Below are 23,576 nucleotides of genomic sequence, written 5' to 3'. Positions count from 1 at the left end.
AGGTATTATTGGGACTAGTGAAAGTCAGAGTGCGTGGCTCAAGCTCTTATTCAACATCTAAATAAATGGTCTGAACATGAGAATAACATAGAAAAAGATTAAGTTCGATTACAAATATTTTACCAAACCAATTTACAAAGCTAGAATAAATATTCGCACAATACAAGGTACAGTGAGTTTGCCTTTTCAATGCGTAACATGTACATTCTTTACGACCCAAAAAAAGTCGGCTATAAATTGGCAACTTTAATGTTACAAAAAACAAATCGATGCGATACATGCCAAAGTTACAATTGTACACGTTAGGGTACTTCACAACTACGTCTTTAGATAAACTGCATATAAACGGAACGCCTCCGGGTTGAAACAATACCACGACTAAATGTTACAAAAGGTCAACTTACACATACTTGCTTTACATTTTGGTAACATAGAGGCATTACATTTTTTTTTTGCACGGGTGTGAATGCTGCAACGTGTGATATGGGCTTCTCATTACAGTTTAAACCTTGCATACAAATGAACTCATGCCGCTCTCCGAACCTGCTAGCATGACACAAAACATGCTTCTGCGAAAATCCCTCTTAAGGCGATATGAAGGCTTACAAGCAAGGAAAGTAATACGCTAGTGATGCAATGATATGCAGGGAAGTTACAGCTAACATGCCCCATCACGAGTTTTAACTAGTCCGTATTCTCTCATCAAACTAGATAAACATATTAAGTACTGAAATTGTGAAAACTTAATTATTGAAAATCTTAATGCCAAACGTAATTTTGACAGGCGGGGCCGAAAGCAAATGTAGATAAATTGAAATTACTATTAAGTTTTGAGATGACACATCTGACATGCCACCCTCTTGCAAAGACCCTGCAAATCTAAATTAAATAAGCAGACATACATGTGAGCTCGGAGGCAAGACAGCAAAGGCTCCGGGGAAAGCTAAGGATGAGAAAAAGGTAGTCTCTCGTTGTGGAAAAGCTCCTTGAGGCAAGGCGTAAAGTTCAAATGTCTTTCGCCGGCCGGCCCAATGCAAGTTTCTTTTAAGTGCTTTCAAGAATCTGTATTGTTTTGTTTTATGCCTAAAAATTACTATTTATATAAAATAAAAATACTTTTTAGCCCTCTGCAATTTCTTAAATGCTTTTCGTAAAGAGACACTCCACTGGATATCTTGTGTGGTTTCAAATTGTGTTGTTTTTCCTGAAGCTCTGGACACCGTGTGTGTCCAGGTAGGCGGGGCCCTTAATGACGTTTGCAGATAATTAAAAAAAAATAGAAAAAAATTAAATTAATAGATTTATTCATGATTATTTTTTTGAACAGACTCTATTCACCTCATTTTACGGTGTTTACTGAGAATTGTGTCGGTCATCGTCTCCTTTTTTTTTTAGTCCACTTGGTGACGAGTCACGTTGTGACTGGGTGTTGGTTGTCGTCGGGGCTCGCCGCTCCACACTCAGCCTCCGCCGCAGCAGGTGCCAGGCCAGGGCGACGCCCAGCAGCCCGGAGCCCAGGGCGAGGCCCGCCACGTCCAGCAGCAGGCTCTGTGCCCAGCCTAGGTGCAGCACGGCGGAGCGCAGGTGTGGCATGCCCTCGTGGCGCAGCGCGTACTCGGTCCACCACACGGCGCGCTCCAGCGGGCTGAGTGGCTGGTCGCGCAGCAGGCGGGAGCGCTCCTGGGCTGCGCGCCGGTACCTGCGCCCACCGTCCGCGGCGTGACTTGACCAGATTTACCAACTTGTTTTTAGGTTCTGTGGTCCCAAGACCGCTAAACAACTCAACATCAGAAGTTTTTATTTATACAGATATAACATATGTATACATAGTAACTTTGGCGGTGCAACATAAAATGCCACGTGAGGTAGACATTTAATCAGGAATAAATTAGGTTGACAGAATATATTTAGCAAAGGAACACAGAAGTTCCTTTTATTTTAGTTGACCTTTTACCATTAATCAACACTATATATGAGTGTGTGTGTGTATACATACAGACATATATCCACACACATACAGACACACACACACATATATATATATATATATAACACATACATACACACACAAACATATATATCTTTATATGGACGCGATATCAGCCAAAATTTTATGCAAAGCACTTCCAGACTGACAGATAAAATATAAAAGACAAAAAGTCTTCAGTTTGATAATAGCACAATCCAACCAATAGGGAAGTTTTTTTTAAACTGGAAAACTTGTCAAACTCCCTCAATGTAAAAATAATATATATATTTTTTTTTACGTTTAGTTTTGCCAAACATTTTATTCAAAAGGACTTTTGGTAACACTAAACATTGGTTCAAGGTTTGGAAAAAAATAGGCAATTGAACAGAAAAAAATCATTACTGCCTTAGTAGGATTTTTAGCACCCATTCCTCCTGTCAATGTTTTTCTCATACCATCACCCATATTCATCTCTAATACACCGATATCGACCAGCCATTAAACCTTAATTTATTAATTCAAGATATCCTAATATGTTGTAAGTTGGAAGAAATATAAGACTGTGTTTTAATTGAGTTTACACTAGTAGTTAACCTGAATGACTTGGTAGTCGATACCAAAAATATTCATATTTCCTCGAATGCCCCAAAAGTTTGCGTACTCCTTGAATTGTTTCTGGCGAAGGTTAAAGGGTAAAAAGGTGGATGATGAGCCAGATCTCAACGTCTAGTTGACGTCAATGTCACCGAGACATATCGGACGTAACATCATTGGGTAGAGCCGTGATGGAATGGTTTGGTGGAGGGAAACAGCAGTACCCCCAGAAACACAAGTCGACCAAGGGCAGCTCCAGGGAAATGTCTCCGGAGGGTCTATTGTACAAAGAAAGGACACAGTAGCAAAACATGTTAAATAAGTTGGTGATTGGCCTTTGGTATTTTGACAATTTCATGATTCAGTTACTAAACGTTATTAGTTTCATACAATTTTTGAATAAGGAAAAAAAGTTCACTTGAGTTTTAAGTATTCATGTTAACATAGTTATACACTTCAAAATAAATATTCCTAAAATAAATTTGAGTTTGGGAGGGGCTATCGCCCCCACCTTCATGTCCCCTACTCACATCAACGTCCGCTAACTCAACATTTTGGCAAAAAAAAAAAAAAAACCCAGGAGTTGACCTCGGTAGCAATTGAACCTAAGTCACCTTGGCGGTATGCGAGTGATCTGACAACACAACCACCGAGGGACCGGGAAAAGCTTAAGGCAAGGAGACTCCTAAGGCTGGGTTTATAAGCCACTCAAGAAAAGCAAGACACAAAATGTTCAAATACCTATTTATAAACTACAAGAGATGCAAAAAAAAAACAAGGCAAGCATATACCAACTTGTGTTTTGGCTCTCATTTTGGCTATCCATGTTTAAGGTGAATTTTTACGAAAACTTTTAAAGATGTAAGCGTTTTGTGCACAGAATGCCATGATGGTGTTTTTATCATAATCTACATCACATTTTCTTTTGTTAAACTTTTCCACTGGAAAAATAACACTTTTAAATAAAATTAATCAATATTTTATATGTTTTCTTGATAAATATAAAGCTTGAGGAAGAACTTTGTTTTCTACAGTTTTAAATTTCAAGTTGTATGGTTGGGGGTGCCTTAATAAACGACCGTGATTTTCTTTCGTTGGTTGCGTGTTGCATTCCTTACATAGTTTATAAATCAGGCTTAACTCTGAGCTCACTAATCAGAGTCATGCAGGGTGCTGGGATCGAATCCATGACCCTCGCCTCTACGTGCATGGATAACCAGGAAATGGCCGGGAGAAAATAGGGACCAGATAACCTGAGACGATAACCTGGGCCATTTACTTTTTCGGGCGTAAAGTTCATACTTGGCGGAGGTGTCTTTTTGGGGAGACTAGGGGTTTCGGGGTCCCTCCATCAGAAGATTTGAATATAATTTCTTTAAAATACAACTTTTTTAAAATACAATTTTTTTAAAGCTAAACTTGACTATGAATTCTGATGATGTTTTTGCTAATTTATTTTGATAAATTCTGATATTATTTCCTGATTAATTATACTTGGGTTGGTTTTATAAATGCCATCGGTACAATTCTGATAAAATTGTGTATATGAGGCAATATAATCTTTGAAAGATTTTTATACAAAACTAGCGGACCCAACAGACGTTGTTTTGTTCAAACGTTTTAAATTTGAAAATTTACAGGAAATTTCTCTGAATATAATCGCAGCACCATCTGCCGGGTCGAACTGAAATAAAAATAAAATATTTTTGAATATTCGATAACGCGACCACAGCGCTTCCGACCGGATCCTATGTAAAACATCGAACGTTCAACAACAACATTAATTTAATTAATTAATTAATTACAAATATTATTTATCGGCTTGAATTGTGAATATAAACAATTTTTAAATCCACCGGAACACACACTTTAAAGTGGACCCGACAGATGGTGTCCTGTTCAAATGTTGTAAATCCAAAAATCATAATTTAAAAAAAAATATAAATTAAAAAATACAAAACTTCAATTTTAAATAAACTTTAAACTATAATTACTATAAGTAATTTAAATTATATAAATGTTATATTTTTATTTTCAAAGAGACATCAATACGTCATAAGTTGCATAGAATAAAATGAGAAATTTAAAATTGTAGGTTAAGTTGATTGTTATTGAATGCACGTCTATTCATAATTAAAAGTAATGAAAAAACGTGTTAAATACTCAGTTTGATACTGCACCTTACATATTTTGCACAATGTATATTTTTTATTACATTTTAATATGTAGAATAATTTAAATTTGGAGGTTAAGTTGATTGGTATTGAATTCACGTGTATACATAATTAAAATCACGAAAAATCATGTAAAATACTCACTTCAATACTGCACCTCACAAATTTGCACCTATATTTTTAATTACACTTTAAAATGTTATTTCAATAAATAATAATATAATAATCTCAATAACCAATTCTATTTTAATTTTAATGTAATAACAACAATTCATAAAATCCATCCAAAGATTAACAACAACACATAAATAAATACACAACACACACATATATATACTGTAAACCTAAACCATTCAAAGATCAACAACAATTTCTAAATAAAAAATTAATTAAATAAACATTTTCCAGTGGACCAAATTGTGAATCTAAACCATCCTCGAATCCCCGTGAACTCACACAAAAAATTTCATCAAAATCGGTCCAGCCGTCTAGGAGGAGTTCAGTGACATACACACGCACACAAGAAATATATATATATAAAGATTATGAAAACTCAATTGTAATTGAAAGTATATTGGCCAGTGCTTTAAAGTACAAGCTAATAAATTCAATTCTTAGTTTTTTTTTCTTTATTGTCTTAATTTTTAAAAGAAAACTAGAAAAACAAAGTAAAAAAAAAATTAAAAGGGCATGCACGGGACCCCACTGTTCGCGGGGCCATGAGTGAGGATGCGGATTACCCAGCTCTGGAGCCGTTCTTGGAGACAGGGATGTCAGAAACTCAGACTAGCCTCTGTGCCAGACACGCACACATTTTTCCCTCACACGTTAGTGAATATGCTCCAAAGATTCGTCGCAGCAGCTGGTGTAGCGCTATGTGTTGGCTACCAGCGGCCCCATAGCGACCTCTGTGGTACTGGGAGAACTCACGCCGATTGCTCATCGATGGAAGAATGTGGCCTTGCGTGGTGTGCTGTAAGTCTAGTTGTCACAAATGCAATAGCGAGTCCCGGTTAATAGCGTGGGCTAGTGGAGAGAAAGAGTTCCGTCTGCTACCACTGGTGATAAGAAGCCGTGCTTTAAATTTTTAGAGTGTTGAGATAACTGAAACTATGGAAGTAATTGGGAAGTTAATAAATCGCTGGACTGAGCAAAAAACTGGGGCTTCCCGCGGGACAAGTCGAGAACCAAGGCTATATCCAAGGTATGGTAAAGAGGGTTAGGGGATGTCAGCTGACCCAACATCCGAAATGGAAAACAAAATAAAACAAACCAAAATATAAAATATAAAAATTTCTGAAACATTTAATGAAAGGTAGGTATTTGGTATTCAAACATTTTGAAAGAAAATAATTAAGAAGTTATTAAAAATACATCCTTGGGATGTATGATCAGTTTAATGCTACTCGCAACTAAGTTAAAGGAGCACAGAGTTATAGTCAGAAAATTTGTAACTAAAATACACATAAATATTTGATCAATTTTTTTTTTGTAAATTTGATTCTTTCGTTTGTTATTTTTTATTATCGCATGACAGCGTGGGACCTTTTCTGACATGGCAGATCTTTAACATGCAGGAACCATTTTGCCTGCTGTCTTTTTTCAAATTCTTTCTATTTGTTGGCGGGAATGATAAATATCTTAAGGCCCTGCCATGCTGTAAAATATTTATCTCTAACTATATTTGACAATAGAGTTGCAGGGGTAGTATTGAACGGAAAATTGCTTCCCATTTTCTCTATCAAATAAATTAGCAGATAACCTTAAACATGTTTTGAATCCTATCACAATATCAAATTTTATTTTTCGGCTGAGCTATCTCAAACTTTTCAGTTTTAATCAAATTTTGAAATTAAAATAATGTATCAGTGTTGGATGAAAAGTTTTAACTTTTTATAATACCTATTTGTTCATTTGAAAAAAAATATTAGTTACATAATAAAATTATTGTCCAATAATTTTTTAAAGTTACATAAACATAATTTAATTCTTATACATAAAATAATTTTGTATACCAAGATTCATAATTAACACCATTTCACTTTAATAACCTCTTTGATCGTGAATTTGTTCTTCGCCATTTTACAGATTCATTGTGATGGAAACGGATGTAACATTTCCATTTTTGATAGGCAAAAATTTGATTAGCTGATTACATACAGTATCCAACAGATCTTATAACCTATCCTAAATTAAAAAAAAATATAATGGAAAAACATGTCATCCAACTAGTCAAACAAACATGGCTGCACTATTGACTTTTTCGGTGATGTTATAACTCAACTTTATTTGTCACAACAAATTGGGAGGTGGTGTAAGCGAAATTCTGACAGTGTGGAAGGTCGTGGAGGGGATGTATCCCCTCATCCCTTGCGAGGAACCGACCTGGGGTTGCGCAGCAGCCTGCCCAGTGCGCGGGCGAGGCTGTGCTCGGTGAGGTTGGCCAGGTCGACGGTGACAGCGTAGCCGTCCTCGCGTGCCCTCTTCAGGTTCAGCTGCTGGTCCAGAGTCACTGGGAGCCCCAGCACGGGCACCCCGCGGTCCGCCGCCTCCATCAGGCTCAGCAGGCCGCCCGATGTCACGAACACCTTCAGGCCCGGGTGAGCTGCCGGCAGAACGAGCGCGCGATAAACTCCATCACCGTGGTTACACAGGTCTCGTTCTTACCCACCACCGTGATTACACATTCCTCATTCTTTCCCAACACTGCTTCTTGCAATGGAGAAAACTGATTTGAAACATTTTTATGGACATATGACATAGCTGTACATCATAAAATTCAAATTCAGACTCTCCCAATATAATTTAGTGTTATAAGGTTTTATGTCTAATCAAGAAAGATTTTCTTAGTTTTGACTTGTAATTCTTAAATTTTGACTAAATCTGTTCACGTATGAGATCCATTTGCATATCATTGTGTACGTTCTCAAAAACATAGCTCCCCTCAGCCACGTTCGACCCAACAAATGCAAGTTTGATATAAAAATATTTACAGTGGAAGGTGGCTTAAATGCATGTGTGTAGTCTTTAACTTATAACTATATATTTTTGTCCAACATTCATTTAACTAATAACAATTATGTTCTCCCAGAATTTTTCAGGGTTTTGTGAAAACCTAATTTTGATTGACATAATGAATAATATACTAAAAACATACCGGTACCTAAGAATATAACGAATTTTATAACATATGATCTCTAGCTCTCCGCTCATGCTAGGAATGATATAAAAAATGACCTTAGTTATTAATACCCATTGAAAAAGACTTTAAAAAATGTTTTGAACAATTATTTATGGTTATATTAAGAAACTTATTTAAAATCATGTGCAAAAACACGAAGCATAAGAAACCAAATAATTGATGATAGTACCCCTGTGAAGAGCTCCAAGTGTAGCATGTTGAGGGACACACACAGTAGGTCCTGCTTCTATACGTACCCAACATACCCGGCTGCAGCACTCACCCAGCACGTCCTGATGCAAGACTCACCCAGCACCACCTGCTGAGGGTACTCACCTATCCTGTCCTAATGCAAGACTCACCCAGCACATCATGCTGAGGGTACTCACCTATCCCGTCCTAATGCAAGACACACCCCGTCATGCTGAGGGTACTCACCTATCCCATCTTTATGCAAGACTCACCCAGCACGTCATGCTGAGGGTACTCACCTATCCCATCCTAATGCAAGACTCACCCAGCACGTCATGCTGAGGGTACTCACCTATCCCGTCCTAATGCAAGACACACCCCGTCATGCTGAGGGTACTCACCTATCCCATCCTAATGCAAGACTCACCCAGCACGTCATGCTGAGGGTACTCACCTATCCCATCCTAATGCAAGACTCACCCAGCACGTCATGCTGAGGGTACTCACCTATCCTGTCCTAATGCAAGACTCACCTAGCACATCATGCTGAGGGTACTCACCTATCCCTTCCTAATGCAAGACTCACCCAGCACGTCATGCTGAGGGTACTCACCTATCCCGTCCTAATGCAAGACACACCCCGTCATGCTGAGGGTACTTACCTATCCCATCCTAATGCAAGACTCACCCAGCACGTCAGGCTGAGGGTACTCACCTATCCCGTCCTAATGCAAGACACACCCCGTCATGCTGAGGGTACTCACCTATCCCATCCTAATGCAAGACTCACCCAGCACGTCATGCTGAGGGTACTCACCTATCCCGTCCTAATGCAAGACACACCCCGTCATGCTGAGGGTACTCACCTATCCCATCCTAATGCAAGACTCACCCAGCACGTCATGCTGAGGGTACTCACCTATCCCATCCTAATGCAAGACTCACCCAGCACGTCATGCTGAGGGTACTCACCTATCCCGTCCTAATGCAAGACACACCCCGTCATGCTGAGGGTACTCTCCTATCCCTTCCTAATGCAAGACTCACCCAGCACATCATGCTGAGGGTACTCACCTATCCTGTCCTAATGCAAGACACACCCCGTCATGCTGAGGGTACTCACCTATCCCATCCTAATGCAACACTCACCCAGCACGTCATGCTGAGGGTACTCACCTATCCCGTCCTAATGCAAGACACACCCCATCATGCTGAGGGTACTCACCTATCCCATCCTAATGCAAGACTCACCCAGCACGTCATGCTGAGGGTACTCACCTGTCCCGTCCTAATGCAAGACACACCCAGCACGTACTGCTGCTAAGCTCATCCAGCACGTACTACTGTGGGACTCACCCAGCACGTCCTGCTGCTAAGCTCATCCAGCACGTCCTGCTGCTAAGTTTACCCAGTACGTCCTGTTGCGGGACTCACCCAGCATGCACTGTTTCGGGGTTCACCCAGCATGTCCTTCTGTTGGGGTTCACCCAGCACGTACTGCTGCGGGACTCATCCTGCAAGTCCTGCTGCCAAGCTCTTCCAGCATGTCCTGCTGCTAAGCTCATCCAGCACGTCCTGCTGCGGGACTCAAACATAAAATTATGCGTTACTTACTTAGCGAGTCATGCTGCGGGAATCACTGTGCACATCCTGCTGCGGGACGAATAAGAAAGCATGTTATGCTGCAATACACATCCAGCACATCATGCTGCGGTACTCACTAAGTACATCTTGCCGCGGGACACAATTATCCCGTAGTGCTGTGGGTCTCACCCAGCACGTCCTGCTGCGGGACAAAATTATACTGTACTTTTTTGGGACACACACACAGCACATCCTTCTGCGAGACTCACCAAGCACATCCTGCAGCAAGACTCACCCAGAACATCCAGATGCGGCTCTCACACAGCCCATCTTGCTACGTGACTTACCTGGCATGTTTATTTTTGGGACAAACAAATCACGTCCTGCTGCAGGACTCACCTAGTAAATCCCACTGTGGAATTTTCCCACCACATCCTGCAGTGAGACTCACCTAACACGTCCTGCTGGGGTAGTCACACAACATGTCTAGCTGCGGGACTCACCTAGCACGTTCTGCTTCGGGACTCACCTAGCACGTTCTGCTGCGGGACTGAATTATTCCATACTGTTGTGGAACTTATCTAAAATGTTCTGCTGTGGGTCTCACAAAGAACGTTTTGCTGCAGAACTCACACAAATCGTCTTGCGGGAATCACCCAGCATATCCTGCTGCGGGACCCACCACATTGTCCTGCTACAGGACTCACACAACACGTCCTGCTGCGGATCTCACCCAGCAAATCCTGCTGCCAGACCCAAATAAAAAAAAAAAAACGTCTTTCTGTGGGACAAAACCAACCTGTCTTGCTGCGGGACTCACCCAGCACATCCATCTGCGGGTCTCAACCAGCATATCCTGCTGCAAGACTTACCAAATTGTCCTGCTGCATGACTAACTTATAACGTACTGCTCAGTGGCGAGGCGTGAGGTTTACATGAGGGAAAGCAACAACTCCGTTCACCCCAAAACACGTTGGGTGGGAGGGGGGGGGGGTCCGGGGGCCCTCCCCCGGGAAAATATGGATTTAAAGGTACAAAAGGGTGCTATTTAAGTAGTTTTCTTAACTGAACATTGACTATTCCACAGGTAGAAAAATTGACATTTTTTTTAAATTATAAACTATTTTTGAAAAATAATAATGTTTGGCATACATTATTCTGATAATAAAATACCTACTCTACATTATTTATATACTAAGTGGGAGTGTAGTATCATCGATATCTGGTACAAAATATATAAACAGACAACACATGGCAAAGTAAGTACTTAAAATAAAGAGAAGAAGCTTAAAAATGTACTAGAATAGTAAAAATTAAATGTTGGTATTTTTTGTACCAACACAAAATAAACTATCTTCATACGTGATCATAAACTCTGTTAACTGGTACGTGGTTATTCACAGTCACTCCAGCGAGATTGCAACTCTCGAGCTAGGATCCCGTATCCGCCACCCGCGGGACGCGGTCGGTAGCAGTTGGCACTGCTAGGCCGCCTCCCGTACGCCCACAAATCCCCCACGCACTGCCAGCCTTTGGTTACCCAATAGGGCGCAGGGAACTCCCAGCCAACAGCCTGCGAGAGAGATGCGCGCGCCCCGAGAGACGACTAGTGATGGGTCGTTCTTGAACGATTCGTTCAAAAAGAACGAATCTTTGAGAGAACTAAATCTTGCGATTCGTTCGCGATGTAAAGATCCGGCTCTTTGAGAGCCGGTACCTTGAAAGATTCGGAAGAACGAAAACGCGGAGAGGATGAGAGAACCGGCCACGCGCCCGGTCTGATTCGTTCGTGAAATGATTCATGACGTCAGGAGTCTGAAGAATTAGTAATCACAGCGTGCGCATGTTCACAAGAGCAAACGATAACTGATCAAATAAAATAGGGTAAAATGAAAAGTATCTATACCTGAAAATGTCAACTGTTAAGTAGTGGTTTAAAATTGCTTTTTCACATTCACATACACAAATTTGGAAATAATAATAAAAAAAAACCGTATGAATTAAAAATAACAGGGAAAGTAACTACAAATGTTCACACTTACCATTTTTGGGTTAATTAATGTACTTCATTTGTTTCTCTTCATACTGAATCGCAGTAGTAGTATTAAATTTTTGTCTTTTTTTTCTCTAAAAGTGTTGGTCTACATGTAAACACTTTACTGTCACTAAAGTGTAAATAGCCTGTATATTAATATTTGTAACTTAAAAGTAATAAAATATAAATAATCTTGTTTCATATACGCAACTGTGATTCACTGGCTACGGAAAGCAATGTTCAAATTCAAATACAAAAACACGTACCTACCTAATACTCTAAAGGATGAACGAGTTACGAGTTACGACACCTGATAAAAGAGCCAGATCCCATACACAGAAAAGAACGAATTGACCGAGATGAACGAATCGTTCTGAACGAATCATTTCACGGAACTGATCCAAAAGAACCGACTCGGTCAAAAGAACCGTTCTGCCCATCACTAGAGACGACCGTCGACTGAAACGCGACCTCGCCACCTGCCTTGCCGAACTTTAGCGGACATAGCCGAAGCAGTCGGCGGAAGAATTCCACCGTCTGCTTCGGCCATGTTCGCTTGAGTTCGGCAAGAAAGCGCTACCTTCGTAGCTTCTACCACGTGTTTTTACAGCCAATCCCCTCCCTGAACCTTTGTACCATTCCACCCCCCTTCCGAAAGGAAACTACTGCGGCAGCCTTCCTGCTGAAAGCGGTCCTACCAGCGCTTCTAAACCTAGCAACGATTCTAAAACAGCATGTTTTGTGTGTCGACGAGTTCTTTTCTTATAGCGCACAGCGCACAGTATTGGGTCCCAAGAAGATAATGTAAAAAATACGTACACCTAACTGCACGAGCCAAAGTAAAATACTATTCTGAATAAAATATTTATTTAAAAAATACATTGTCTGCAAACTGCCTGGGCAAGCACTGCTTGCCTTGCTTGCCCTGACGAGACGCCACTGGTACTGCTGCGTAACTCACTCACAGCACATACTGCTGCGGCACTCAATTAGTCCGCCCTTTTGCAGGACTCACACTACTTGTCCTTCTGCAGGACTAACTAAAGAATGTCCTGTGGGACTCACCTAGGACGTCCTGCTGCGGGAACCACGTTCCGGTCTTAACGTTTCCCGGCTGGTCGGGCAGCGCCTCCTCGTACTTCCAGAGCACGCGCTGCTTGGCTCTGGAGAACACGCGCACCAGGGCGTCCCTGGCACGTGCCGGCAGGTCGGCGCTGCGCAGGCCGGCGCCCAGCGAGCAGTACACCACGCCGCTCTGCGCGCCGTCCATGAACCGCCGCAGTTCCTGCCGACCACACACCGCGACACCTGTCAACCGATCAGCTGTGCTCTTCTACCCGGCAACTGGAAACTCTGTGCAGTCTTTACTGTTAAGCGATGAAATGGCGGCATCGAACCCCGCTGTCATTTGACTACTTTTTTCCAAATTTAAATAATTCTAACGCCTTTTTAGAATCGAATAAAATTTATGTACACAGTTGGAAATCATAATAAATTTGCGAATATTTGAACGAAGAATTTAACTTTAACTAAACGAATTATTCTTCGTATTTTCAGATAACTGGATCATCGTAGAAAAAAAAACACTGTATTTCGACTTCAGAGTTTTGTTTTTAGAGTAAAAACACACGCACAGGAGTCTTAAGTTTTTGAATGTTTTGATAATATTCTAAGATTATTCTTGTTAACTTTGTACCCGTAAATTTTCGAAGATAACGGTAAATTATTAAAAATCCTCGCATGTTTGTAAATAGCGTTCTTTGTAAATTTAAGGCTTTTTAACAGTGTAGGAACCTGTGGTCATCGCGAGAATTTCTATGATTTCAAAATAAAACGAAACCCCCCGCGTACGTTAGTTTTTGTTGTGTTCGGGGCCTCAATGCGCGGAGGAAGGATGGTAAATGTTCCAGAACACCGATCATAAGAGTTCTGTAGCAGATGAGAGAGGATGACGATCATCATGCGGCGGTACACGTGACGACCTTCCAGAAGGACTCGACGGACGGCCCCACACGAGAAAGCTGGTGTGTAAGGCGGTTTGCCGCCTTAGTAGGGACATATTGCTTCCTGTAACCACCTGTTGTAATATTGTATTGAGAAATTACAGTCCACTGCTTTTACTACTTCATATTTATCTTGGCTTACTTCCGCTCGGCAAGCTGTAAAAACCCGTAGAAAATGTAATGCTAAGAGGGCAACGATCATGGGTGAGGTGCTTGAGGGCATGTTTTCATCATAGCACACTTGCATACTTGGACACATTATTATACATTCTTCTACCTCTGTCTGTGAAGTTTCACTTCTAACGTGCGTAGTTGCCATACACCTATGTGTTTTTTATAACATTATTAACTGTCCGGATAATGTTTCTAAGAAAATATCAAGTCCTTTTTTCCAGTAGAAGTGAGAAAAAAAATTCTGTTTTGTTTTTATAATGTAATTTTTCTTTCCGGTCACATTAAGGTATTACTTTATTATGTGTTAGCTGTTAATTTTTATGAAATTCATAGCATGCACTGTAAACTACGTATTTATAGACCCGTTAATGAATTTAACTTATCATCAACCAATTGTGTATCATCTTTTTTGTTGAAATTTAGGGTAAATTTCCTCTTTTTTGTGTTACTCATCATTGAATTACGTCCAGGGTCCTGGGCCGTGTAATATAAAGGTCTATAATGGTTCCAAAATTGAAAAACAAAAATTCACACTGGGGCCTCTTGTCTAGTTAAATATGAGAATTGTTACTGGCATGGTGATCCGAACTATATAAATAACACGGTAAGTGCTTATTCACGTAGTCAGATTTTTAAAATGTGTATTTCGAATGAAATGAAAGCACGAGGCAGTGAAGCCTCCGTGCTCGCAGGGCAGGGCCTACCTTGGGCAGCCGGCCCGGCGGCCGCAGGTGCAGCCCTCCCACGGGGACCACGTGGGGCAGCAAGGGCACGGGCGGGTGGAAGGCCGCGTGGCTGTTGAGCAGCAGCAGCGACGTCCTCGCCTGCAGCTCCGAGACGTGAGGCAGTCCCTCCAGGTGGCCGAAGTGCTTGCGCATGACGCGGTCCTGCTGGGGCACCAGGTACCACTCGCGCAGCAGCTTCAGCCCCACCTCGAGCAGGCTGTTGACGACCCTCTGCCACAGGGACATCCCTCGGTCCAGCCGGAGGAACACGCTGGGCACGTACGACGGCGGGTGCGGGTTCCCCACCGAGTCCAGCACCCAGGGGTAGCCCGCCGAGGGGCAGAAGGCCACGACCGAGGCGTTGTACTTGTGCGCGAAGCCAAGGAGGGCGTCGCTGGCGAAGGCTTCGAGCACCACCAGGTCGAACTGCGAGTCGGAGGACTTGAGGAGCTGCTGGAAGGCCGGGTTCATCAGCGCCATGTCTGTCATCTCCGCGGTCATCTGCAGCGTCGAGAGGGTGCGCCTGAATATCTCCGGGTTCCAGGAGCGGTCCCCGCCTCGCGCCATCAGCCCCTTCATGACGGCGGCTGCAGAACACGCCAGCACCTCTGGAACATCTCTGGAAGTCCTGCTCCGCCAGATAGCAAACCGTGATCCCAAAGACATGTGCATCACGCGGAAATGTCAACTGTCGCAAACATAAATATGTTACTTTTACACCAAATATTACTATTATTTTTAAGATAAAAAAAGATACCCATTTCAGTGCCTTTTCAAGAATCTGTTATATCGGGGATTGCCTTTTTTTTCATTTGCTGCCAAACGGATAAAGCATAAACCTCGATATGATTGCTTTACAAGGTTACGGGCAGTGAATTTTTACAAAGGCTGATAAATTGACGATAACTTTTCAGGCTCACAAGACGTATTTGAACGCTTGAAAGCTTGTAGAACTCGCAGAACGAACCAAAGGCTACCTTTGCCCCTTGTTTCGGTTTATGACGAGAGTCGATTGGGAAATCTTGGACTCTTGTCACGCCTAGGTAACCTTGAGCCAGTCTTTGATTACATTTGGAACAGTATTATTTCCAAGCCAAGTTGGCGAGCACGTGGAAACTGAAAGACTTCAAGCTATATAATCTGTAGTGGCGATCATCGACACATTTAGTTGGGTTGGAAAAAAATTAAGATTTTAGTTTTCAAATTGCTTCAGTGCCGAAAAGTTGGCTCATATAAGGAATGAGAAGAAAAACGACGTGCAAATAAATTAAAAGTTAATGAAAATAAACTTTATTTTTGAAAAATATTGCTTGAAATTCTGCGATTGACGTGCTATAGCTTGTTATCCTAATATTATGTTTTAAAAAGTTAAATAAATTAAGAAATCATCAATATTACAATATTTTCTAGTCAAGCAATGAGAAAAAATAATGGGAATCGACAAAATTTCTATAATGTTTTTGCCTATTACCTATCAAAAATTTTTGAAACAGAAAAATATTGCTGTCTGTACAAATAATTATAAAGTTAACATTCTATAATAACAAATGTGAATTATCAAGTAATTATATGTACGTAGTATTTTTTTTTATTATAGCAGACAACTTCTCCACATTTAGCGGTTCTAAAAAATATACTTTAATTTTCTACCCGCTCTATATTATACATTGGGTTCTATTTAAAAAGAGAAGTGAATTACAGTATCGTTTTTTTTTAATCAGTAGCATTCCGTTTACTAGAATTGAACTTAGTAAGGTCGTTTGGATAAAAGATTCCCCGACGAGCAGAGATGCGAGGCGGGGCGGGACTCACCATAGAGACCGTCGCCGTCGATGTTCATGTCGAGGTCGGTGTAGTTGGCGAGAGGGGCGGGCTGCGGGAAGGCGCTGACCACCGTCACCTGGTGACCCCTGGCCGCCAGCCCCTTCATGAGGCTCGTGAACGAGGTGGCCTGGCTGCGACTGAGCGTGGGGAACAGCCCCAGCACCCTGGCGGCCAGGCAGCCCGAGCAGCAAGCCGCCAGCACCAGTAGCAGCCTCATGGTGGCCCCCGTGCCTCTGGCATGCACACGCGCGCGGCTGATGGACGTCCACGTTCATGGCCTTCGGTGAAGAAGAAGGCAAGATCCCTGGGCCCCAGGACACCAGAAGCAAACCAAGAAGTGGGCAGTATAGAGTCTCCAGGTTTATTTTTTTTTGTATTCTTGTGCAAATTTGTTGCCCTCTAATTACCCCCCCCCCCCCTTTCCAAACCTATTACCCTTCCTCTAGAGAGGCCTACGCCAAACCGAGACCCCAGCACAAGCCGGTGCTGGAGGTCAGGGGTCAGGGCTCGACGTCCGGGGAGCACGAGCACATTGACTCGACGCGCGCGGGAACAGGCGTCGCGGAGCAGCCGCGCGTCTCCCTTCCGCCAGACGCGCGCCTCTAACTAGCGAATCTTTTTTTTATTTTTTTATTTTTCCCGTTCATTTAAGATTGTTCTTGATTCTAGTCTTGGACGAGGAGGACAATGTGATTTTATTCTTGTAACCCTGTGAACACTGTTGTAAATATTGTGACAATTTTTTTTCTCGCACAAGTAAAAATTAGTAATTAAATTAAATGTGGATCTTTTTTATCAAGCGATGGTATATGTATATAAATAAATATAAATAATTAAATAATTAAATAATTTAATAAATAAATAAATAAAAATAAATAAATAAATAAATAAATAAATAAATAAATATATATATATATATATATATATATATATATATATATATATATATGTATTTGTTTTGGCGACAGTATCTAACTTGTGTGCATGATTTTCAGGTAGCTGGAAATTAACAGCTTGAAAATAATACCATAAAATATTAGCCTACGGTTTTATAAACAAACCCACGTAAAAAAACAGGTAGGCATTTTTTTTAAATACCGTAAACTATTGGTAAGATTCGCATGAGACGCCATCCAACCACGATGTTATTATATTTTTTTTCCTTTTTGCGCTAAAACCACATCGACATTGAATCCTACAAAACACTCCTAATACTGTATATTCCTAGTTTCGGGCATTCTTATTTTTTCGGTAGGAATCGCAGATTAAAAAACCGTTCACATTCACAAACGTTGAACGAATATTTAAAAAAAAAAAAAAAAAACCCGGGTAAATACCTGCAACAATAATTTTATAGTGAGTGATCTTATAAAGTTATCCGTTGATAATTTTAAAATGTTTAAGCAATGGTTGAAAATATAGCTTCATGTTTGACATTTGATCACTTTGAATGAATCGTTATATTTTTATATCTGCATCAGCTCATAGGCCTATATAATTTGTGTAATGTTAATAAACCAATCACTCCATTTGGGTATTATGAGCTACCATATTTTCTCCTTACGGGCTGTGAAAATGCTTTAATTTTTGCAGCTTTCGAGCGCTGGTAGGCATGTGCAATAAATTGCTTCTGACCTCGCAGCTTACGCAGCCGTGGTCATCTAAGTGTTTACAGAATTGTATGATTGAATTCACAACCGTAAATAATGGGGTGAAAAGGACTTAAAGACGAGTAAGCAGGATCATCCCTTTAACAACCACGTGCTGTCAAAATATGTAACTTATACAGTGAAGTACCGATAATAAGAAATGATTGGGACCATACCATTTTAGGATTATCGAATTTTTAGTATTAAGATAAATCATTCTTAAAATAAACTTAAATTACATTATAACGTGTGATAACATAAACATATGTTATTTAGTGTGATTAACAGTTTATTTTATAAGGTCTGTGTAAACATAACCAAATCTCGGGATGAAATGGACGATAAGAGAGCGAAACGCTGCCCAGTACAGTATTGTAAGTTGTTCTGTCGCTAGGTCAAAGTGCTCGAAAGTAGGAGAGATGAGGTTGGTTGAGGAATGGGGGTACAACTGGCCTTAGTTCTTTGCGATTTTATAGGTTTCGGACTACGCGAACTTTCGGATTACCGAAGTTCGGATTATAGGGACTCCACTGTAACTTCCTTGGTTTGAATCCCAATGGGATGGGACGACGAGACGACGTACGGTACTATACAGAAGATGCTGTTTGTAGCAATGTAAGGCAGGAAGCCAGTGTGCTCTCGTGTCAGACTTACCTCGCGTCAATAGGTTGAACACACGTGTGGCCAAGTAGCAAACTCGCAAACGCAACACTCTCAGTCAACACGTCACCAAATACTACAAGGTCTCTGGGAGATTCGGTAAAAGCATCAGTTTATCTTATCGTACAATACTCTTGCCCACAATCTTGAACGTCGCATCAGAACGATAGGAAGATGTACATATAGGAACCATTTTATTCTAGATTGGCCTAAGAACTTACGGTCACAGCAAAATGAAGCGACTATAAAGTAGGCATTTATGTTGTTACCCAAAAAGTAACAGCAAAGTTAAAAAGTGGTTTGATCGTACAATGGCGTTAATTATTGATTCGGTAGTAAATGACAAGGGAAATTTTTTTTAATTTTTCATGCATCATAAATCATCTCTGGCCCAACTAATTTTAAAATCTCACGAAAGAAGATTTTACTGTTTGCTGAAGCTATATAACAGAACCGTTTCAATAAAAGACATTTCCTGGCGTGTTAAGCCACTGCCCTGTAACCACGTGATTTTTAAATTAAATACTATGTAATATATATTTTTTAAATTTTAATTGGTTTCCATATAACTCTTGATTTATGAGGACTCATTGGTTGGGGACCAAACTTGCAGAGAAACACAGCTCACATCCGTGCCTCATTTGGAATTCATTATCAGAATCTCTAGCAACACAGTAATCTAAACCACTTATGTGAAAATGCATAGAGCGCATTTCGGCTGCCTACAATAAAAATATAATAATCATCTAACCATCTATAATGTTTATAGACACTTTGTAATAGTCTTTGACAGTCTTCAATACAGATATCTGCCTTAACAAAGGATACATATCATTATTAAAATTTATCTTCGTTCTTGACTGCTACCGAATACAGTTGAGGAAAATCGCTACAATGTAGCCCGAAAGAGGACCAGAACATAGTATGCGCAGTGATGCATAAAACAGCTGTTGCCCACGTTGAACGACTACCACCTCCTCCAGCTGAGGAGGATCGCTTCCTGCCTGCATTCCTGACGAGAATGCGGCACCACGAAATACTCGCGGAGCTGAAGTTCGTGGCAATTTCGAAGTGAGAAACTTTTACCGAAATTTTATTCAGTTTTATTTTGGTGTAGATCATTGAAATCACTACACCACAACCACCAAAACTCCTCTCATCAAGGCCATCACAACCACCACCACAACCACCACCATCGCCAAAATACCCCATTAATACCACAACCACCATCAAAACCACCACAAAAAAAATAAACACCACACCACCACACCCACCATAATCCACAACAATCCCCCCTACAACCACCACCAATATCACAACCCCCACAACAACTACAATCACCACCAAAATCAATACCACAACCATCACCATAACTACTAGCCACTCATTATTCATTTTATCACAGAAGCAACTAACTTAGCATTAAAAAAATTACGTTGTTAAAATATACTGCATTTTTTACTTCGCAGTGACATTGTATTACATCTCCTGGGGAGCGCGCCATGTAAACTAATGAGTAACGACATTAGGTGCCATACTTATAGATGTTTACCATCGCGTGGTAGACCTCTGATGTGGAAACTGGCACAGTCAGGTAAGTGCCTTCTTGTTTAATTTAATATGCATTTATCTTAAGATAATCCCATAAGGGGTGTGTTTGTTGGTTGTGTAAAAAAATTTAAGTGTGTTTCATGGTAAAATTCAAAGTGTATTGAAACATGATCAGTATCTTTTGCTGTTTCTGAGGAAACCCATATTCCAAATTATATGACATGATTTTGTGGTTGATTTTTTAGATTATATCAAAAGGTATATTGGAAACCATCTAACATTTCTAAGCAATACAACTTTACAAAGATATATTTGTAGTAACTTTTTAAAAAATGAAATAAAAATTTTAAAACAATTTTTAAGTAATATATATTGTTTGAATTTTCAAATAAAAATTGACATAAATGAAAATTATTTTTTATAAATTTGGGCACGTAGTATGATTAATGACAATGCTCATCCGTCAAGTAAAACAGCTAATAGAAAATTTAAATGTACTAATGCTTGCTAATCTACCCTATCGTTTTTACACTTTCAGATTGGAACAGTAAACATAGGTTTACTGGGTAAAGAATAATAGATTAAAGATAAACAGTTTGGTTGAAGATTCTGAAATTTCGGTCTGCCATTAGCACTTCATCTTAAATATGTGTTGAGAGGGCATACCTTCTAAAATAATTTTGGTGAGCTTTGCAAGTTTGTTAAATTCACACCACCATTCGTTTACAAATACATAAAAGTGCTTAATAGATACACGAGGTTACAAGTGGGATACATACGTAAAAAATTAATAATAATCCAGGAAACTAGTATTTTTGAGTAAATATTTTCTCAAATGTCCCACAAAACAGAGTTTATTATTTTTAATTATAATTTATTAACTTAACTAACCGTCTACACTTATATCAGTATGTTAAAAGTAGATAACTTAACATTATTAACCGCTCAATCAATATACTACCAGAAAATTACTTAAAATACCGGAATACTGTTTTACAGACCTATCAAAGACAATCAGATGAACTAAAAAATTATCATTTTACGGTTGTGTCTCCCTTGTAAAAAATAACCAAACATGGTTTTTCAAATAGTTCACAGTAGTATATGATTGGGGCGCCGGGCCCTCGTTCTGGTGTGAGGTGCGAGGTGCCAACCGCCATACGCCATGCTTCTGCCTTGGATGACCTTGGTCTTTGACCTTCTCTTTGACTTTTACCTCGTCCATCATCTCGAAATCGAGTGACCCACTCACTATCACTGCACTTGTCGTTACAGAAGAACCTTTCGCCATTTTGGATTCCAACATGACAGTCGCCATTTTGGATTATGACATCATAGCTACTTTTTTTTACGTTTCTGATGTCGCAGTCACAATCTTGTTTTCGTCTGCTGGAGGTCGTCATCGTGGATAACGTGACAGCTACCATCTGTTTTTTTTCTGCTGGAGGTCACCATCTTGGATACTGCCATCTTTATTTCAGATGTTTGTTCTTAGAGAGCACCAGCATCGCTATCTCATGCACATAAGGTCGAAATTCCATTACCTACTAATGTTGTTATTTTTCTTATCGACACATTAAATTAATATATTACTCAAAATAATTGGAACAGAGGTGGTTCGAACCATGATAGCTCGGACTTCTGGGTTGGAAAACATATGCCTTTGACCACACAGATATCCATATATTTACTAGACTAAGAATTAAATAAGGTATATTCGGACTTGTAATATTTTTAAAAATTTGAGTGAATAGTAGCATCAACTGTTACCGGCCGAACCGCCATCTTTGTTTTAATACTTGCTACAAGGGTGCTAGTGCATACATAGTCTTGTTTTCAATACCTGTTACTAGGAGCGCTGGTGTCACTTAGTAAACATATCGCATGCTAGAGGGTGCTGCCGCCATCTTGTAGACAATCTTGGACGTCATCTTGAACTGTAATTATTATTCTAAAAAAGGGGAATTACTCCAAAATATGTCAGAAATATAATCTAGTAATTTACTGATTGATTCTACTGATTTCAGTCTGAGGTTCGATCCTAGTCAGTGCAAAAATTTTATTTAAGATAAAAAGATATTTATTGTTTTAATATCACTTTATTTTAATATTATTCATGGGGAGAATTTTACACCAACCATTAGTGTTCCCCTGTCCCACAGGCTGTTATGCCACATCGACGCCCACCCCTGTAGCGTAACACGAACGCATCGGTAGTGTGAGCGCAGCGTAGGGAATGACCCCGAGGTCGATGGGTCGATAGCCTCCCACCGTTGTCAATTGTTAATCAAAATATCGCCATGATTTATCTTTCACATTTAAAAGAATATTATTCACCTCGCGACTACGCCACAAACCTGTCCGAGTCGTCCCCGCGCTCCGCGTACTTCGCGCGGTGGCCCGTAGCTTGCCCGGCTCAGGACACCGCGGGGTCTACATCTTGCCATCACCGTCTGTAACCGCCATAGTGTAAGATTCTCAAATTCTTTTTCATCGTCCCCGTGGCGGGCCCCGCCTTCGGCGCGGTTTGACAGAACCCGCCGCTTAAGTGAATTCTATCGTTTGCAGCACCGCGTTCGCGTGTTTTACGTTTCCTTCCTTTGTAGTTGACGGGCCGCGTGCGCGCAACTATCCTCGGGTAAGAGAGTAGTATAGAATAGGGCAAGCTGGGACATGGCGCTGGCGCGTGGAGCCGGGAGCCGACCGCCATCTTGAATTGTGACGTCACGGCGGGCATCATGGATGGCCTTGACTTTTGACCTTCAAATTTGCCAAAAAGTGCAAAATTTGCCCAAAATCCCCCAAAATACGACAAAATTTTTCAGTTATTTGGAAAAAAATACCCTACAAAAAACCTCAAAAATTTAAAAAATAAAAAAATTCTCTTTTCGAGGAAAAAATTCCCGTTTTTAGTCCATAGAAATACCAGCGGCTAGAAATGTCCATATATAGGCTTAAGCATCCAAGTCTACAGCCTCCGATAAGCCTCTGATGTCCTCATGGATTATGACGTCACCGTTACAATTTCCGTTACGGCCGCCATCTAGAAAATATATATTTATTATCCGATATTAATGAAAAAACTTGAAAACTTATAAAAAAATTCAATTAATAAAATTTTATTAAAAAATTAATTTAGAAAACAAATGCATTTTCAGTAACGGCCGCCGTCTTGAAAATCCGTAATTTTTATGTCAGAAAATCGGGAAAATTTTTAAAATTCATAAAAAAATTAATGGCCCAAATTTAATAAACTTTATG

At 40.4% G+C, this 23,576-nt stretch overlaps 1 protein-coding gene across 1 annotated transcript; it reads right to left on the bottom strand.

Annotated features, from left to right (window-relative positions):
• Positions 1–1,290: 1,290 nt before the first annotated feature.
• On the bottom strand, positions 1,291–18,838 carry LOC134539482 (UDP-glycosyltransferase UGT5-like). Its single transcript, XM_063381556.1, has 6 exons — positions 18,759–18,838; positions 16,444–16,688; positions 14,611–15,218; positions 12,795–13,014; positions 7,123–7,342; positions 1,291–1,699 (listed from the first exon to the last, which is right to left on the bottom strand). Exons 2-6 carry the CDS (start codon positions 16,670–16,672, stop codon positions 1,354–1,356), a joined length of 1,623 nt encoding a protein of 540 aa, XP_063237626.1. The 5' UTR covers positions 16,673–16,688; positions 18,759–18,838; the 3' UTR covers positions 1,291–1,353.
• Positions 18,839–23,576: the final 4,738 nt, after the last annotated feature.

Source organism: Bacillus rossius, chromosome 1 (assembly GCF_032445375.1).
Source record: "Bacillus rossius redtenbacheri isolate Brsri chromosome 1, Brsri_v3, whole genome shotgun sequence".
NCBI lineage: Eukaryota > Metazoa > Arthropoda > Insecta > Phasmatodea > Bacillidae > Bacillus > Bacillus rossius.
The sequence above is the reverse complement of the archived record's forward strand: the minus strand, read 5'-3'. Positions and strand labels throughout refer to the sequence as shown.